The sequence below is a fragment of the Pristiophorus japonicus genome, chromosome 7 (assembly GCF_044704955.1).
Source record: "Pristiophorus japonicus isolate sPriJap1 chromosome 7, sPriJap1.hap1, whole genome shotgun sequence".
Taxonomy (NCBI): Eukaryota; Metazoa; Chordata; class Chondrichthyes; family Pristiophoridae; genus Pristiophorus; species Pristiophorus japonicus.
The window spans coordinates 205,627,210-205,646,637 of NC_091983.1; the positions used below are offsets into that span (position 1 = coordinate 205,627,210).

The 19,428-nt window shown below is 44.5% G+C and overlaps 1 protein-coding gene across 1 annotated transcript in view; it reads left to right on the forward strand.

The window, feature by feature from the left end:
* Nucleotides 1–18,923, forward strand: part of spdya (speedy/RINGO cell cycle regulator family member A) — a 109,501-nt gene extending 90,578 nt beyond the window's left edge. The window contains exons 6-7 of the mRNA XM_070884556.1: nt 8,548–8,833; nt 18,809–18,923. Of these exons, the coding sequence (XP_070740657.1) occupies nt 8,548–8,833; nt 18,809–18,897 (375 nt within the window). The 3' untranslated portion in view covers nt 18,898–18,923. The remainder of the gene's footprint in view (nt 1–8,547; nt 8,834–18,808) is intronic.
* Nucleotides 18,924–19,428: the final 505 nt, after the last annotated feature.

A 19,428-nucleotide genomic window follows, 5' to 3' on the forward strand; every position in this document is an offset into this window, starting at 1 on the left:
ACAGAATCCACCATCAAGGGTGGTGAATGCAAGGCCATTAACACCTTGTTGGCACTACGGAGTAATTATTGTTTCCATTCATGCCGCTTCAAAGGATACGTTTGCAAGGGCTGTGGAACAATGGGACATTGCAGGGGAGCTGCAAACCCTGCTAATCCTGAAAACCACCATGTTGCAGAGGAGGACAGATCCACGATGGATCATGATGAACCAGAGCCTCAGACTGAGGAGGCAGAGGTATATGGGGTGCACACACTTACCACAAAATGTCCCCCAATAAAGCTGAAGGATCAATTAAATGGACTCCCAGTGTCAATGGAGCTGGACACGGGTGCGAGCCAGTCCATTATGGGCAAAAAGCCTCCGATAAATTGTGGTGCAGCAAGGCCTCAAGGCCAGTCCTGACTCCCATTCGCACTAAACTGAGAACGTACACAAAGGAACTGATTCCCGTAATCGGCAGCGCTACTGTAAAGATCTCCTACGATGGAGCGGTGCACAAGTTACCACTCTGGGTGGTACCAGGCGATGGCCCTACGCTGCTCGGCAGGAGCTGGCTGGGGAAAATATGCTGGAACTGGGACGAAGTCCGAGCACTCTCGTCCGTCGACGACACTTCATGCCCTAAACAAGTTCCACTCGCTGTTCGAACCAGGCAGCAAGCAGTTCCAAGGGGACGCGACAAGGCGAGAGCGGTACCGTACATGTTGAGAGAGACGGTAGAGATCGAGCTGGACCGGCTGCAACGAGAGGGCATCATTTCACCGATCGAATTCAATGAGTGGGCCAGTCCGATTGTTCCAGTCCTCAAGGGAGATGGCACCATCAGAATCTGTGGTGATTACAAAGTAACTATCAATCGTTTCTCCCTGCAGGATCAATACCCACTACCAAAGGCAGACGACCTATTTGCAACGCTGGTGGGAGGAAAAACATTCACAAAGCTGGACTTGACCTCGGCCTACATGACGCAGGAGCTGGAGGAATCATCGAAAGGCCTCACCTGCATCAACACGCACAAACGTCTTTTCATTTACAACAGATGCCCGTTTGGGATTCGATCAGCTGTGGCGATATTCCAGAGAAACATGGAAAGCTTATTAAAGTCGGTCCCGCACACCGTGGTCTTCCAGGACGACATCTTGGTTACAGGTCTGGATACCGTCCAGCGTCTGCAGAACCCGGAGGAGGTTCTTATTCGGCTTAATCGCATGGGGCTCAGGTTAAAACGCTCGAAGTGCGTTTTCCTGGAGCCTGAAGTGGAGTTCCTGGGGAGAAGAATCGCAGCAGACAGCATCAGGCCCACCAATTCAAAGACAGAGGCAATCGAGAACATACCGAGACCACAGAATGTGACGAAGCTGCGGTCATTTCTAGGACTCCTGAACTACTTTGGTAACTTCTTATCGGGTCTTAGCACACTGTTAGAACCACTGCATGCTTTACTGCATAAGGGAGACGAATGGGTATGGGGTAAAAGCCAAGAAAATGCCTTTGTAAAAGCTAGGAAACTGTTATGCTCAAGCAAATTGCTTGTGTTGTATGATCCATGTAAGCATTTGGTACTAGCATGTGATGCGTCGTCATATGGTGTCGGGTATAAGCAAATGAATCTAGGAAATTACAACCGGTTGCTTATGCATCCAGAGGCCTATCTAAGGCTGAGCGGGCCTACAGCATGATCGAAAAAGAAGGCGTGTGTTTATGGGGTAAAGAAAATGCATCAATATCTGTTTGGGTTCAAATTTGAATTGGAAACCGACCATAAGCCACTGATATCCCTTTTTTCTGAAAGTAAGGGGATAAATACGAATGCATCGGCCTGCATCCAGAGATTTGCGCTCACGTTGTCCGCATACAACTATGCCATCCACCACAGGCCAGACACAGAAAACTGTGCCGATGCTCTCAGTAGGCTGCCATTGCCCACCATAGGGATGGAGATGGCACAGCCCACAGATTTAGGCATGGTAATGGAAGCATTCGAGAGTGAGCAATCCCCTTTTACCGCCCGACAGATTAGAACCTGGACGGGCCAGGACCCCTTACTGTCCTTAGTAAAAAACTGTGTGCTCCACGCGAGTTGGTCCAGTGTACCGTTAGAAATGCAGGAAGAAATAAAGCCATACCAGCGGCGCAAAGATGAAATGTCTATACAGGGGTAATCGGGTAGTGGTACCAAAAAAGGACAGGGACACTTTCATTAGTGATCTCCACAGTACCCACCCAGGCATTGTAATGATGCAAGCGATAGCCAGATCCCACGTGTGGTGGCCCGGTATCGATGCAGAGTCCTGCGTGCATAAATGTAATACGTGGTCACAGTTAAGCAATGCACCTAGGGAGGCGCCACTAAATTCATGGTCTTGATCCTCCAAACCGTGGTCTAGGATCCATGTACAGGCCCGTTCTTGGGAAAAATGTTCTTCGTAGTTGTAGATGCGTACTCCAAATGGATTGAATGTGAGATAATGTCGGCAAGATCGTCCGCTGCAACTATTGAAAGCCTGCGGGCCATGTTTGCCACGCACGGCCTGCCTGATGTCCTTGTGAGTGACAATGGGCCGTGCTTCACCAGTGCCGAGTTCAAAGTGTTCATGACCCGTAATGGAATCAAACATGTCACATCTGCCCTGTTTAAACCAGCATCCAATGGTCAGGCAGAGAGAGCAGTGCAAACAATCAAGTAGAGCTTTAAGAGGGTAACTGAAGGCTCATTGCAGACTCGCCTATCCCAAGTCCTGCTTAGTTACCACACAAGACCCCACTTGCTCACTGGGATTCCCCCGCTGAACTGTTCATGAAAAAAGGCACTTAAGACAAGGCTCTCGTTAGTCCACCCTGATCTACATGAACAGGTAGAGAGCAGGCGGCTTAAAAAGAATACATATCATGATCGCGCAAATGTGTCATGCGAAATTGAGATTAATGACCCTGTACTTGTGTTGAACTATGGACAAGGTCCCAAGTGGCTTCTCGGCACTGTCGTGGCCAAAGAGGGGAATAGGGTGTTTCTGGTCAAACTTTCAAATGGACTCACTTACAAGAAACACTTGGACCAAACCAAACTCAGATTCACGGACTACCCTGAGCAAACCCACAATAAATTCTACCTTTTTTGACCCCCCCCAACACAACACACCAGTGGCAACTGACCCAACGGTTGACCATAAAGCAGAACCCATCACCCGCAGCAGCCCAGCAGGACTCACCACGCCAGGCAGCCAGCGAGGGCCCAACAAACGACTCACCAAAACCAGCATTTGCTCCGAGACGATCAACCAGGGATTAAAAGGCCCCAGATCGACTTACATTGTAAATAGTTACACAATTGACTTTTGGGGGGAGGGGGGGGAGTGTTGTTATATATGTAAACCTGTAAATACCTTGTTTAACCACCAGAGGGCTCGTCCCCTGACATCCCCCACAATCCCTTGGGAGCACCTATACATAAGGAGGCCTCACAGGCTGCAGAGGCACTCTGGAGACCTGTATAAAAGGACTAAGGTCACGCTTTACTTTGCGCTCACCGCATCTGGTCAGACTCTTTATTCAATACATAATAGCCCCAGCATTAAGCCCTGCGGAACCGCACTGGATATAGCTTCCAGTCACAAAAACACCCGTCAACCATTACCCTTTGCTTCCTGCCTCTGAGCTAATTTTGGATCCAACTTGCCACTTTGCCCTGGATTCTATGGGCTTTTACTTTAGTGACCAGTCTGCCATGTGGGACCTTATCAAAAGCTTTGCTAAAATCCATATGCAGTACATCATATGCACTGCCCTCATCGACCCTCTTGGTTACCTGCTCGAAAAATTCAATTAAGTTAGTCAGACACGACCTTCCCTTAACAAATCCATGCTGACTGTCCTTGATTAATCCATGTCTTTCCAACTGAAGATTTATCCTGAACTTCAGGATTTTTTCCAATAATTTTCCCACCACTGTGGTTAGGCTGACTGGCCTGTAATTACTCAGTCTATTCCTTTCTCCCTTTTTAAACAAAGGTACAACATTAGCAGTCCTCCAATCCTCTGGCACCACACCTGTAGCCAGAGAGGACTGGAAAATGATGGTCAGAGCCTCTGCTATTTCCTCTTTTGCTTCTCGTAACAGCCTCGGATACATTTCATCCGGGCCTGGGGATTTATCCACTTTCTGATGACTCGTACTTACTTTCCACATATGTATATGTATATATATAATATATTTTTTAAACTCCTATAGAGACTGAACAATAAGGATAATTATGTAACCACTAATTATTCTTAATACCTAATACTTCCTCTCTCACTATGTTTATCTTGTCTAATATTTCACATTCCTCCTCCCTCATTGCAAAGTCTGCATCGCCCCTCTCTTTTGTGAAAACAGATGCAAAGTATTCATTAAGAACCATGCCCACATCTTCTGCCTCCACACACAGATAATAGGCCCCACTCTTTCTCTAGTTATCCTCTTGCTCTTAATGTATTTATAAAACATCTTTGGGTTTTCTCTGATTTTACTTGCCAACATTCTTTCATGCTCTCTATGCTTTCCTGATATCTTTTTTAATTGCACCCCTGCACTTCATATACTGTACTAGAATCTCTGCAGTATTGAGTTCTCGGTATCTGTCATAAGGGTAGCTAATGTAACCCCACTTTTTAAAAAAGGAGGGAGAGAGAAAACAGGGAATTATAGACCGGTTAACCTGACATCGGTGGTGGGGAAAATGCTGGAATCAATTATTAAAGATGTAATAGTAGCGCATTTGGAAAGCAGTGACACGATCGGTTCAAGTCAGCATGGATTTATGAAAGGGAAATCATGCTTGACAAATCTTCTAGAGTTTTTTGAGGATATAACTAGTAGAATGGATAAGGGAGAACCAGTGGATGTGGTGTATTTGGACTTTCAAAAGGCTTTTGACAAGGTCCCACACAAGAGATTAGTGTGCAAAATTAAGGCACATGGGATTGGGGGTAATGTATTGACGTGGATAGAGAACTGGTTGGCAGACAGGAAGCAAAGAGTGGGAATAAATGGGTCCTTTTCAGAATGGCAGGCAGTGACCAGTGGGGTGCCGCAGGGTACAGTGTCGGGACCCCAGCTATTTACAATATACATTAATGATTTAGATGAAGGAATTGAATGTAATATCTCCCAAGTTTTCAGATGACACTAAGCTGGGTGGTAGTGTGAGCTGCGAGGAGGATGCTAAGAGGCTGCAGGGGGACTTGGACAGGTTAGGTGGATGGGAAAATGCATGGCAGATGCAGTATAATGTGGATAAGTGTGAGGTTATCCACTTTGGTGGCAAAAACAGGAAGGCTGATTATTATCTGAATGGTGACAGATTCGTAAAAGGGGAGGTGCAACGAGACCTGGGTGTCATGGTACATCAGTCATTGAAGGTAGGCATGTAGGTACAGCAGGCAGTAAAGAAAGCAAATGGTGTGCTGACCTTCTTAGCGAGGGGATTTGAGTATAGGAGCAGGGAGGTCTTACTACAGTTGTACAGGGCCTTGGTGAGACCACACCTTTAGTATTGTGTGCCGTTTTGGTCTCCTAATCTGAGGAAGGACATTCTTGCTATTGAGGGAGTGCAGCAAAGGTTCACCAGACTGATTCCCAGGATAGCAGGACTGACATATGAAGAAAGACTGGATCGACTCGGCTTATATTCATGGAATTTAGAAGAATGAGAGGGGATCTCATCAAAACATATAAAATTCTGACGGGATTGGACAGGTTAGATGCAGGAAGAATGTTCCCGATGTTGGGGAAGACCAGAACCAAGGGTCACAGTCTAAGGATAAGGGGAAAGCCATTTAGGACCAAGATGAGGAGAAACTTCTTCACTCAGAGAATTGTGAACCTGTGGAATTCTCTACCACAGAAAGTTGTTGAGGCCAGTTCGTTAGATATATTCAAAAGGGAGTTAGATGTGGCCCTTGCGGTTAAAGGGATCAAAGGGTATGGAGAGAAAGCAGGAAAGGGGTACTGAGGTGAACGATCAGCCATGATCTTATTGAATGGTGGTGCAGGCTCGAAGGGCCGAATAGCCTACTCCTGCACCTACTTTCTATGTTTCTATGCTTCCCTTTTTTTTTTATCTTAAGATGCTGCTTGACCTACTGAGATTTTCAGCATTTTCTGTTTTCACCTCACATTTATCTATGTGAAAATTCATTTGCCAGTTATTTGCCCATTCTGCAAATTTATTAATGTCTTCCTGTAATTCGTTGCAATTCTCCTCAGTATTGACTATCCCGCTCATCCGCAAATTTTGAAATTGTGTTTTTGATTCCAAAGTCTAAATCGTTAATATAAATTGTGAACAGCAGTGGTCCCAACACTGGTCCTTGTGTAACACCACTTCCTTACTTCTGCCGCTTTGAATAGCTACCTTTTACTGCATCTCTCTGCTTTCTGTCTTGAAGCCAGCTAGCTACCCATTCTGCTACTTGTCCCCTGACTCTGCATTCTCTGACCTTATTCATTAGACTATTATGTGGTACCTTATTGAAGGCCTTTTAAAAAATCTAGATAAATTACATCTACTGCATTACCCTTGTCTACTCTCTGTTACCTCTTCAAAAAATTCAATGAGGTTGGCCAAGCAAAACTTTCCCTTTTGAAATCCATGCTGACTATTATTATATTGCTGGTTTCTAGTTGTTCTTCTATTTTCTCCTTTAGAAGGGATTCCATTATTTTTCCTCCCACCGCTGTTAAGCTGACTGGTTTATAGTTCCCTGGACATGTTCTATCTCCCTTCTTAAATAAAGGTATTACATTAGCTATCCGTGAGTCCTCTGGCACTACACCTTTTTCTGACAAATTATTAAATATGTATAGTAATGCCTCTGCTATCTCTTCCATAGATTCTCTTAAAATGCACGGATGTAATCCGTCCGGACCAAGGGTTTTATGCTCTTTGGGCTGGATTTTGCCAGGTCCCACCTGCACCTGAAGTTAACCCCACAGTGTGCATGCAATGTCGGGCAGGTTCCCTGCCCAAAAGTCAGCCTGATTGATAAGTTGGCTTCTAGTCGTGCAGGGAACTCGGAGAAGGACGCCACAAGACCAGCTTGAGGGGGGGGTCCGATCCCTAACTGCGGGTCTGATCCCTGACCCTGGGGCAAAGTTGCAATCCTGGGAGAGGGTGTTCCAGGCCCGGGGGGGGGTTCCGATCCTTGGGCCTGGGGGGGGGGGGGCATTTCCCCAACCCCGGGTAGGGATAGGCTGATGGGGGGCCGGGAGGAAGCATTTCTTCTTCTCCCTACCCACAAGCAATGCTTCCCAAGGCTGAGGCCGCCTTGTTGCAGCCACCGGGGTTCCAGAGCCCTGGGATCCTGGCCGCCTGCTGTAAAACCTGCAAAGCAGGTTAAAGTCGAGGCATCAGGTCTCATTATAATATGTAAATTGCCAAGCCGCCTCTTGGCAGCGGGTTGGCAGCCTGCTCCCCTCTCCCTCCTGAGTTAAAGGTGAAAGTGGGCGGGTTGAGGTCGGAGTTTACATTTTTCAACTTTCACTCCCCCCCCCCCCCCCCCCCACCCCCTCCAACCCTCCCGTTCTAACCTCTGAAAATTTCAGCCTTTGAGTTTGATTAGTTTATTTAATATATCTCCCCTTTTTATTTTAAATGCAGCTATCTCATTTCTAATCTCATCAGCCGATGTCATGTCCACCTGTTCTGTCTCCCTGGTAAATATTGAAGCAAAGTAATTATTTAATATTTCTGCCATCACTCTATCACTGCCTGTGGTATTATTCTGTCCATCCCTTAGTGGCCCTATTCACATCACGACCTTCCTTTTTTTAAATTTATGTGCCTTTAAAATATTTTCCTATTTTGTTTTTTGTTCCTTGATAATTTAATTTCATAGTTCCACTAAGAATTGCCCTTCTATTCTTCAAACAATGTCATGACTTTTTTTTAATCCACCTGAACTGGCTCTGTTTAGCTTCTCCTCCAAAGGATAGTAACTTATGTACTGCACAGTTAATAGATTTTGTGCTCAATTACTGAATTGGAGCTTGAATCCATAACCTTTTGGCTCAGAGATGAGAGTGCTACCAATTAAGCCAAGCTGACACTTGAAAGAAAAGGAGATGGCAAGGTGTAGGAAATTTTATACTAAGCTTCCTCTAAGCTTTTCCTCTATATTTCATGCCAACCTGATGTAGAAGGAATTACCAGGATTTAAAAGTTTAGTTTTAGTTGTATTGTTCATAAAGTGCACTTGTGGGTCTTGTAGCTGCTCTCTCTAGTTGAAGGATCTAAATGCCCTGTTACCACGTCCTTAAGATTCTAGCATTTTCCTACTACTGATGTCAGGCTAACTGGTCTGTAGTTCCGCCTTTTCTCTTTATTATACGCCTTATTCACTACTTCACCTCACTAGGTACAACAATCATGAATAAGTCTGTAGTATGTGTATTGCACAAGAACACACAGTTGGGAGAGAAATTTTAGATATGGTATAGCTCACTGATTTCTGGACCACAATCATGTCTGTAAAGCTGTATGTAAAACAATTTTGTTTTGATAGGTTATGGCAATTGCTCCAACTCATTATATCTGGCAAAGAGGAAGGCCACTGCATCACAGTGGTGCCATCAGACGATACACACGAAATGAAGTCAAAATTCCTCGGGGTCCATGTGATACACCAGTTCGTTGTTCACTCTGTGGCCAGAAAGAGGGTTTTCTCAGCATGCATATATCATCTTCTTCCTCTTGTGAAAGTCTGATAATAACCAAGAAAGACTTATATCAGGGTAATCCTGAGCAGCACTCGGATGACATGGAGCCTAGTTCCTGCTATTCCTCAGCTGGTAAGGAGCCTCCTCTAACATGGGGAATTTTTCATGTACTCATCAAAACGAGGGATAGAATCATAGAAACGTCAGCACCAAAGGAAACATTCAGCCTATACACTTCTGCCAGTGCTAACCCCACATCAACAACAACTTTCATTTATATAGCATCTTTAATATAGTAAAAAGTCCCAAATCAATTCACAAGAGCGTTATCAAACAAAATGTGACACCGAGCCACAAAAGGAGATGTTAGTACGGGTGACCAAAAGCTTGATCAAAGAGGTAGGTTTTGAGAAGCATCTTGAAGGAGGAGAGAGAGACGTGGCGAGGTTTAGGGAGGGAATTCCAGAGCTTAGGGCCTAGGCAACTGAGGGCACGGCCGCCAATGGTGGAGCAGTGAAAATCTGGGATGTGCAAGAGGCCAGAATTGGAGGAGTGCAGAGATTTCACAGCGTTGTAGGGCTGGAGCCCCCGCCGCACAGCACTGTCCCCTGGTTATCAATTTCCACAATGAGGCCTTGGACAACGTGGACCATTTTCTATATCTCGAGAGCCTACTGTCAACAAGGGCAGACATCGATGACGAGGTTCAACACCGCCTTCAGTGTGCCAGTGTAGCCTTCGGTCGCCTGAGGAAGAGAATTTTTGAAGACCAGGACCTCAAACCCGGCACCAAGCTCATGGTCTACAGAGGAGTGGTGATACCTGCCCTCCTATATGGCTCAGAGACATGGACTATGTACAGCAGGTACCTCAAAACACTGGAGAAGAACCACCAACGTTGCCTTCGCAAGATCCTGCAAATTCATTGGCAGGATAGGCGCACCAACTTCAGTGTTCTCTCTCAGGCCAACATCCCCAGCATCAAAGCATTGACCATGCTCGATCAGCTCCGCTGGACGGGCCACATCATCCGCATGCCTGACATGAGACTCCCAAAACAAGCACTCTACTCAGAGTTCTGACACAAAAAGCGAGCCCCAGGTGGGCAGAGAAAACACTTAAAGGGCACCCTCAAAGCCTCCTTGAAAAAGTGCAATATCCCCAACGACACCTGGAAATCCCTGGCCCAAAGTGGAGTAAAAGCATCCGGGAAGGCACTGAACACCTTGAGTCTCTTCGTCGAGAGCAAGTTGAAGCCAAGCATCGACAGCAGAAGGAGCGGGTGGCAACCCAGGCACCCTAACCTGCCGTTCCTCCAACCACCATCTGCCCCACCTGCGACAGAGACTGTAGGTCCCGCATTGGACTTTTCAGTTATCTGAGAACTCATTTTTAGTGTGGAAGCAAGTCATCCTCGACTCCGAGGGACTGCCTATGATGATGATAATGAGGGCTGAAGCAGGTTAAAGAGATAGGGAGTGGAGAGGCCATGGAGGGATTTGAAAACAAGGATGAGAATTTTAAAATTGTGGGAGCCATGTCGGCCAGCAAGCATTGCTCCCCTATATGCTTCTAGTACTAATCTAAGTTCATGCCTTCTTGACACCAATTCATTAACTAATGCAAATTATATTTTATTATTTACCCTCTCAAACCCTTCTAAAACTTTGAGTACTTCTATTGGATCTTCCATTAATCTTCTTTGCCTGGGTGAATACAGTCCTAGATTTTGGAAGACTCTCATCATAATTATATCCCCTTATCCCTGGTAACGTACGAGCAATTCAACATAGGAGTTTCCCATGGCTCCAATATTCTAAATCTGCACACAATGCTTCAACTAACCAATGTCCTGTACAGATTCGGCATCACCTCTTTGCTTTTGTATTCAATGCACCTGTGACATATATGGTACATTTCTGTCTATAGTTTATGGATTTCCTCTCTTTACTGCATATCTAAGTTTAAAAATCAGTACCACTTCAAAAGGTTTTCTTCAACTGAATGCTGGGAGTATAATGCAAAGTGCATTAATAAAAACCTGAAAGACAAATCAGTTGATTATCAAAACAAATCAAATGTCAATATCTAAGTCAGATATCCAGGCCAAAGCTTCTGGTGTAACGGCGTGGATATCTTGTAGGCTGCCTGCAAATTTCCTCTGAGGGCAGTGCTCAGTGATGTGCTTCAAGGTCTGATTCGGAGCTCCAATTCCATGATGGGGTGCTTTAATCTGGTCAAATTTTTAATCTCATAATACTCCTGTGAAGCGCCTTGGGATGTTTCACTATGTTAAAGGTGCTATATAAATGCAAGTTGTTGTTGTTCCATCTATGGAGAAGGTGGCAGCATCTACCAGTTGACCAGTTCTGAGGCAGTTGATGGTTGTTCACTGTTTGCGAGGAAGATTTGATCCTTCAGGTTATATTGTGGGGTCCTCTATAAGGAATCCATTCCGTACGTCACAGTTCTTCCCTGTTACGTGATCGTAGATCACGACTAATGTCGTCTCATAGGACACAGAACTTGTTGTTAAATCGATCTCCCGGTGACAGTAGCAACCCAAGCAAATCAACAAATGTATGCATCTGAGTAAACCATCAGCAAGCACACCAATGTGCTAGAAGCAAATATGCATGTATCACCAAGCTATGAAACAGCATCATAATGTAATCAGGGTAGCCCGAATTCAGAAAGCACTCGCCAAACACCACAGGTGGCCATCAGCATGCTTTTGTGTATGTGTTATGGAATGTACTGTCTTTTTTTGGCAGATTGACTTCTCAAAGCTGAGACTGAAGTTCAAAATGGTTACTGGATATATGAATTCACTACTTTTCACATACTTTCACAAAGTTTTCATATAGGTGAAATGGGCATGGAGGCTACATGCAAATCTGTAGATCGAACCCATACTACTTGTAAGAAGGACCGTAATCAGTCGGACTGGGCAGCTACTGCCTTCTGAGAAGCATTTTGGTCATCCTTTTTGGAAAGATCTGTGAAGAAAGCTAATTGAAGGAACTTAACTGCCAAGTTGGTCTCTTTGACCTTTCATGATTTGGTTCATTGTTATTTGGATTGACTTCAATACTTGCTCTTACTGCTTGCTTTTGTACGTGATTCTCATTGAATAAACTTCTTTGGTAGTTTAGATTAAACAAGCAGAATCAAACACCAGTATTGAAAATGTCTACAAAGTTTCAAAGAGCTCAAGTTATCCTGATTGCCCAGGAAGGAATAGAACATACTGTTAATATCAAAGGTGTTTAAACTGGAGGCTGCAGAGAAGCAGCTCAAACACAAGGTGGAAGAAGAAGTCTGCAAATACAAGGAGGAAAAAAAGCATTGAGGCAGGTTCGAGGCTAAAGAAAAGCAGTGTCAGTTACGGGGTGTAATTTGACACCAGTACATTTGGTTTGCTGTACAGGATTGGTTGCATTCATGTTTTTTGGAGAGTATATGGCCCCAATTTTCTACAATCACGATTTCTGGCATCCACGTACAATAATGTATGTTCCCCCCACCCCCCGTTAGTGCAAAAAAACCCTGCACTTTCCACGAAGCAGAAGTTATTTTTAGCGCCACGCTACCCGAAGACAATTCTGGGGGCGGAGCTTAGTGTGCGCCGAAAAATCACTGCACAGGCGCTGGAAAGGCGCTGGAAAAAAAATATCATTTTCTGCACGTGACAGGTCTACCTGGCCTGGATTACCAGTGAGAACCCATTGGTAGTAGAGATGGATTTGCAGATTGAGAATACAGCTTCAAACAAAAGATGGATGCAAGGGAAGGGAACAGAGAAGGCGAAAGGGGCGGAGAAGGGGAAGGGGAAGCTGTAAGGGCCAAGAGATTTCTAGCAGAAGAAATTGACCCCTGGTAGACATAATTGAGAGGAGATGGGATATGCTTGAAAACAAAGGGAGAATGGGCCAAAAGAAACTTAAAACCTCTGTACTCGCAAAAGTTTGGGACCAAGTTACAGTAGAGTTTAATGCATTGTCCATTACCCCGAGAAGCGGCACACAGCTCAAAAGGAACAGGACCTCGGACAAGCAGTGACTGTAAGTAATACTTTAATTTAAATTTATATCTATATTTATGCACTGCAATAACATTTGTAAATGTGTGCAGAAGAAACCTCTCTTAAAAAGTTCTATTTTCAGCTTTGCAGAAGATGGTGTCACAGATCAACCGAGAAAGGTCAAAAACTGGAGAAGGTCCAGCAAGTGGGCTGCAACTAACAGCCGTGGAACAGAGGATAGCTGATATGATTAAATCTCACAGGAGAAGATCGACCACCAATGTGGAAGCTGGGCCAAGGTTACCAAGAGAGGGTAAGCCCTGCAAATTGCACAATCTGGGTTGGCTAAATGTTAAGTACTGCATAGGCTGGCTATGCTTCCGCTTCCTCCCCTGCTGCTAACCAAGCATTTGCTCTGTTATGTTTTGCAGATGTTGCGCATCAGGAAGAGACAGAAGATACACCTGAAGTAGAAGAAGAGCATGATCAGGAAGCCATCAGTCCAGATATTGTTCATCTACATCAGGAGAATGAAGGGCAGCAGGAAGACCCCGATACTGAGATGGTTACACTGGAATTGGAGATGGTTAACCCCTCGAGGATTCCAAGCCCTTTCCTGAGTGACTCAACTGACGCAACATTTCAAGGTGTACCGTTTGAGGCTGTGGGTCCCAATGTGTCGCACCAAGCCACACCTGGGAGACGGCAGAGGAGGGTGGGAGGGAGAGCTGAACCTGAAAGAGAGGATGCAGGAAACAAAGGACAGCTCATGGGAATGAGTGGGAAGAGCATCCAGCTAAAGAGATCACTCCTGGAAACCTTGGGTGGGGTGAGGGTAGAATTAGTGGGACTGACACTTGAAGTAGCAACACTGGCTAGAGGACTGGGTGGTGAGGGGAAAAATTGTGGGATTGTCATTAGAGGTAGCAACACTGTCGGGACAGATGAGGGAGGGGATGTCAGAGGTAGTCGCAGCAATAAGCTTTGATTTTGCACACCAATCTCTTATGTGGGACCTTGTCAAAGGCCTTTTGAAAGTCCAAATACACCCCATCCACTGGTTCTCCCTTGTCCACTCTACTAGTTACATCCTCAACAAATTCTAGAAGATTTGTCAGGCATTATTTCCCTTTCATAAATCCATGCTGACTTGGACCGATCCTGTCACTGCTTTTCAAATGTGCTACTATTAATCTTTAATAATTGATTCCAACATTTTCCCCACTACCGATGTCAGGCTATCCGGTCTATAATTCCCTGTTTTCTCTCTCCCTCCTTTTAAAAAAAATGGGGTTACATTAGCTACCCTCTAATCCATAGGAACTAATCCAGAGTCTACAGAATGTTGGAAAATGTCCACCAATGCATCCACTATTTCTAGGGCCACTTCCTTAAGTACTCTGGGATGCAGACTATCAGGCCCTGGAGATTTAGCGGCCTTCAACCCCATCAATTTCCCTAACACAATTTACTGACTAAAAGGATTTTCTTCAGTTCCTCCTTTCTCGATTATGTCACGGATTCGACAGACCAAATGGCCTCCTGTGTTGTAGCCAAACTGGGTAAAGTTCAGGAAACTATTTCATTAACCTGATCAGCTTGAATCATCTTTACAAGACACTTTTTAAGTAGAAGAAAGGTAATTATGAAGCAATATAGTCTTAGGGAGAGAAATTAGAACAAAAGGGAACAGATATCATTCACATTTAAACTCTGTGTTTTGTGCAACATGTTTTTAAAAACAGAATTAAAATTTTGTTCAAAGCCAAATTTGCAGCATAAAACCACACACACATTTAGCAATAATCACGCTCCTTTCCAATGCTGACCTGAACGCCCATTCTGTGATTGTATGCTGGAGATGAAAGTGAAACTAGAAGCACTAATGTTATGCCTTCATATAAAAATTTTAATAAAAGGTATTAAAATATATAAAAGTTAATCTAGTGAATAAATCTGTTAAATTTATTTTTTTTAAACTACATATTTTATAATAAAAAGTTTATTACATGACTCTGTAAACATACTTCCTCCCTAATTTATATATGCAAACTGCCTCTCTTACTGCAATAATTCATCATGGTTTATGTCCCATTGGAAGACAGAGTAAATTTGGAATTGGATTGACGAGTTTTCATTAAAGATCAAATGAGATTTGTTTGAAGCATTCTGATAGCGCAGCACGGAGCCTCACAATCATGAATATTTTTGTTCAGGGCAATAGAAAACAGAAAAACCTTCTACATCAATGAAATCAGAAAATTAGAGTCCATCTGAAAAGTTTCAGTGGTGCACTTTTGAGCAAGGCTGCTTTAAATTCTGTGGCAATGGAAAAGTTCTTCTTCAAGTTTATTGACAATGTGCCTGGAGTTTGCTGTTCAGTCTGGTGTGGAGGACTTTCGGCCAGAGATAGCAGTGGGCTGGTGCGTGGAGGACCTTCGACCAGGAAATGCAGCGGGCCGGAGGACCTTCTGTAGCAATGGAAAGGGCTCTTCTGCAAGTTTATTTTTCAATGTGCCTGGAGTTTGTTGTTCAGTCTGGCGTAGAGGACGTTTGGCCAGGGATAGCAGTGGGCTGGGTGTGTGGAGGACCTTCAGCCAGGAATTGCAGCAGGCCAGTGCCGATTTTCTTAACTTAAGGTAGGCTTTTTTACAGCGGATTCTAAGGTCTCTCTGCGCCGTTTTGAAAAAAATCGTTGCTGGGGAAACTGACATAAATGGTCAGAAACGGCGCGGAATCGCTTTTCAATGCAGACCAGTGCCAAAATATCTGGTGCCAAAAATCTGCTGCTGACAGTCGGCGCCGGAGCCAAAGCTTTGGGGAAAATTTCAACTGACCAATTACGCCAAAAAAAAAATCACCGGGCACCAAAAAGATGACACCCAATGATGGCGAAAATCGCCCCCATATACCTCTGGCCAAAGTACAGACCGAATATCCAAGTGCTCAGGTGCAAAAGAAGTAGGAGTTTCCATATCCGTGTTATTATGAAGTTTTATTTGTGAATGACTTGCACATTGAGGAAGTTGTGGTCAACTTAACTAAAGGAAAAGAAAGCCATACTAGAAAAGGGATCCCATCCTATGCTAAATCAGTGCAGTCAGCTACATTGGTTGATACAACTGAATGGCTTACTCGATTACTTTATGGGGCAGTTAAGACTCAACCACATTGGGACTGGAGTCACATACAGGCCAGACCAGGTAAGTACAGCAGGCTTCCTTCCTCAAACGGCATTCATGAAACAGTTGGATTTTAACAACAGTCCGGCAGCTTCATGGTTATTTATTACTGGTACCAGGTTTTTAACTTCCAGATTTTTAACCATCCATTCAAATTCTCAAACTGACATGGTGGGATTTGTAGTTTCATTCTCTGGATTATTATACCAAGCCTCTAGATTACTAACATAATGATTACGCTACAGTACAAATATGTTGTTTACATTTGTGTTATAAAAATTGTGCAAGAGTGGACAATAAAGATGGCTGGATGACAAAAGGCATGATCATTTGATAGAAACATAGAAAATAGATGCTGGAGTAGGCCATTCGGCCCTTCGAGTCTGCACCACCGTTCAATAAGATCATGGCTGATCATTCCCTCAGTACCCCTTTCCTGCCATAAGGGCCATATCTAACTCCCTCTTGAATATGTCCAATGAACTGGCATCAACAACTCTCTGCGGCAGGGAATTCCATAGGTTAACAACTCTCTGAGTGAAGAAGTTTCTCCTCATCTCAGTCCTAAATGGCGTACCCCTTATCCTAAGACTGTGTCCCTTGGTTCTGGACTTCCCCAACATCGGGAACAATCTACCCGCATCTAACCTGTCCCGTCCCGTCAGAATCTTGTATGTTTCTATGAGATCCCCTCTCATCCTTCTAAACTCCAATGTCTAAAGGCCCAGTTGATCCAGTCTCTCCTCATATGTCAGTCCAGCCATCCCGGGAATCAGTCTGGTGAACCGTCGCTGCACTCCCTCAATAGCAAGGACGTCCTTCCTCAGATTAGGAGACCAAAACTGAATACAATATTCCAGGTGAGGCCTCACCAAGGCCCTGTACAACTGCAGTAAGACTTCCCTGCTCCTATACTCAAATCCCCTAGCTATGAAGGCCAACAGACCATTTGCCTTCTTTACCGCCTGCTGTACCTGTATGCCAACTTTCAATGACTGATGAACCATGACACCCAGGTCTCATTGCACCTCCCCTTTTTCTAATCTGCCACCATTCAGATAATATTCTGTCTTCGCGTTTTTGCCCCCAAAGTGGATAACCTCACAGTTATCCACATTATACTGCATCTGCCATGCATTTGCCCACTCACCTAACCTGTCCAAGTCACCCTGCAGCCTCTTAGCGTCCCCCTCACAGCTCACACCGCCACCCAGTTTAGTGTCATCTGCAAACTTGGAGCTATTACACTCAATTCCTTCATCCAAATCATTGATGTATATTGTAAAGAGCTGGGGTCCCAGCACTGAGCCCTGCGGCACTCCACTAGTCATTGCCTGCCATTCTGAAAAGGACCCATTTATCCCGACTCTCTGCTTCCTGTCTGCCAACCAGTTCTCTATCCACGTCAGTATATTACCCCCAGTACCATGTGCTTTGATTTTGCACACCAATATCTTGTGTGGGACCTTGTCAATTATGGATGGTATTAATGTCAGTTAATCACGTGTTTCACATAATCAGGTCAGATCCTGGTCTTGTTTAATGATTAGCTAAATCACTCATCAATGTTAGGCCCCATCCACCATGTCATAAACATTTATATGAACTTGTTTCTGTCCATTATCCAAAGCTAACATTTTATCTATGTAAGTGAATTTTGTTAGGTAATTATGTGAATCACAAACTACCTACCAGCACAGTAAAGACAGGTCTTATATCTTTTATACAATTGTACTGCATAATACTATTTTGGTGATGAGGGTGTTGAGTTATGAAGATAGGTTGAGCCTATACACATTGGAGTTCAGAAGAATAGAGGTGATCTTATTGAAACATATAAAATAATGAGGGGGCTCGACAATGTGGATGCAGAGTGGATATTTCCACTCATAGGGGAAACTAAAACTAGGGGACATAGGGCCCGAATGTGGTGAAGGCCTCTGCCTGCCCAAGTGCTGCCCAAAGGACCGTCGAGGTCCCTGACGTTTCTTTGGGCGGGGTTTTCATCACCCAGGTCCCTCGAAGGTCAATGGGCGGCAAATCTGCGATGTGCGCCGGCAATCTAAGCGGCAGTGGGCAGCTCTCATTCTCGACGGCAAAGGCACTTACCACCCAGGATGGAGTCGGGCCCACGAAGGGTCAGAAGACCTTCAGGGGACACCATTGAGATAGGTCGCTGTGAAAAATTTTTGAAAGTTTATGAACCTATTTTTCAGGATCTTCCTACCTACTGTCGGAGACGGACCAGCCTCCAGTCAGCGGTCCACTCCAGTTCTGGCACCGACTTCCACCCGCACCAATCTGACAGCTCGACAGGCGGGAAGTCATTTACGCCACTCGGCTGCCGCTAACTCTTCCCTCCCACCCGCTCCAGCCCACCTCAAAAGTGGCACTGGGCGGATCTCCACGAGGAATGTCGGTGGCAGTGGGCGGTAAAGTGATTAAATTCGGACCCATAATCTCAGAATAAGGGGCTGCCCATTTAAAACTGAGATGAGGAGGAATTTCTTCTCTCAGAGGATTGTTAATCTGTGGAATTCTCTGCCCCAGAGTGCTGTGGAGGCTGGGTCATTGAATATATTTAAGGCTGAGATAGACAGATTTTTGAGCGATAAGTGAATAAAAGGTTATGAGAAGTGAGCAGGGAAGTGGAGCTGAGTCCATGATCAGATCAGCCATGATCTTATTAAATGGCGGCGTAAACTCGAGGGGCCAGGTGGCCTGCTCCTGCTCCTATTTCTTATGATCACCTCTATTTGTTCCGAGTCACCTTGCTCATAACAATACCCAAGTTGGTGTGTGAAGTTAGGTTCATACCTCATTCTTTGCTTTTATATGACATTTGTTTGACCAGTTACATTTGCAACTTTTTCTCCCCTCTATCATTCTGTTTTCTTTAAGACTGTCAAACCGTACAAAACGGGGGAAGAAAATACAACCTTGCTGTAAAGGACAGATCCATGGACTGGTTTACTGGAAATGAGGAGTGAGGATACCTTGCAAATAACTTTGGATTCATGCAACCAGAAATGTATTGCAAGCAAGAGAGAACAAAAACATTTGATAAAATAATCAAGTCCCTTCTGCTGCAAGTATAGTAGAAATATAAAACCGAGGATAACTGACACTTCCCTGTTAATTACAAGGCAGCAACAGGGGGATTCAGATGACAACATAAACCATGAAAGTGAAGGTCAGACACTTTATATTTGTTGTCTGAAACCAGTTTGAATTATTGCCTTAAATTCACCAAGCAATGCTATTTAGAATGCACACACATGTTCAAGATAGTGACTTAAAAAAAAAATTCTTACCCACTTTGTTGCCATTCAAAGCTGGCGTGGAACTGGAAAACATACTGAATTTGTGACTGGTATTACTAGCACATTTTTGACGTTAGTTACTGGAAATTTCACTACCTTGTACATGTAATTATATCAGACATATACATATGGCCAATAATTAACGAAGGCCATTTCTCAACGAGCCCACAGTGACTTACACCAATGATCTTGATCTTT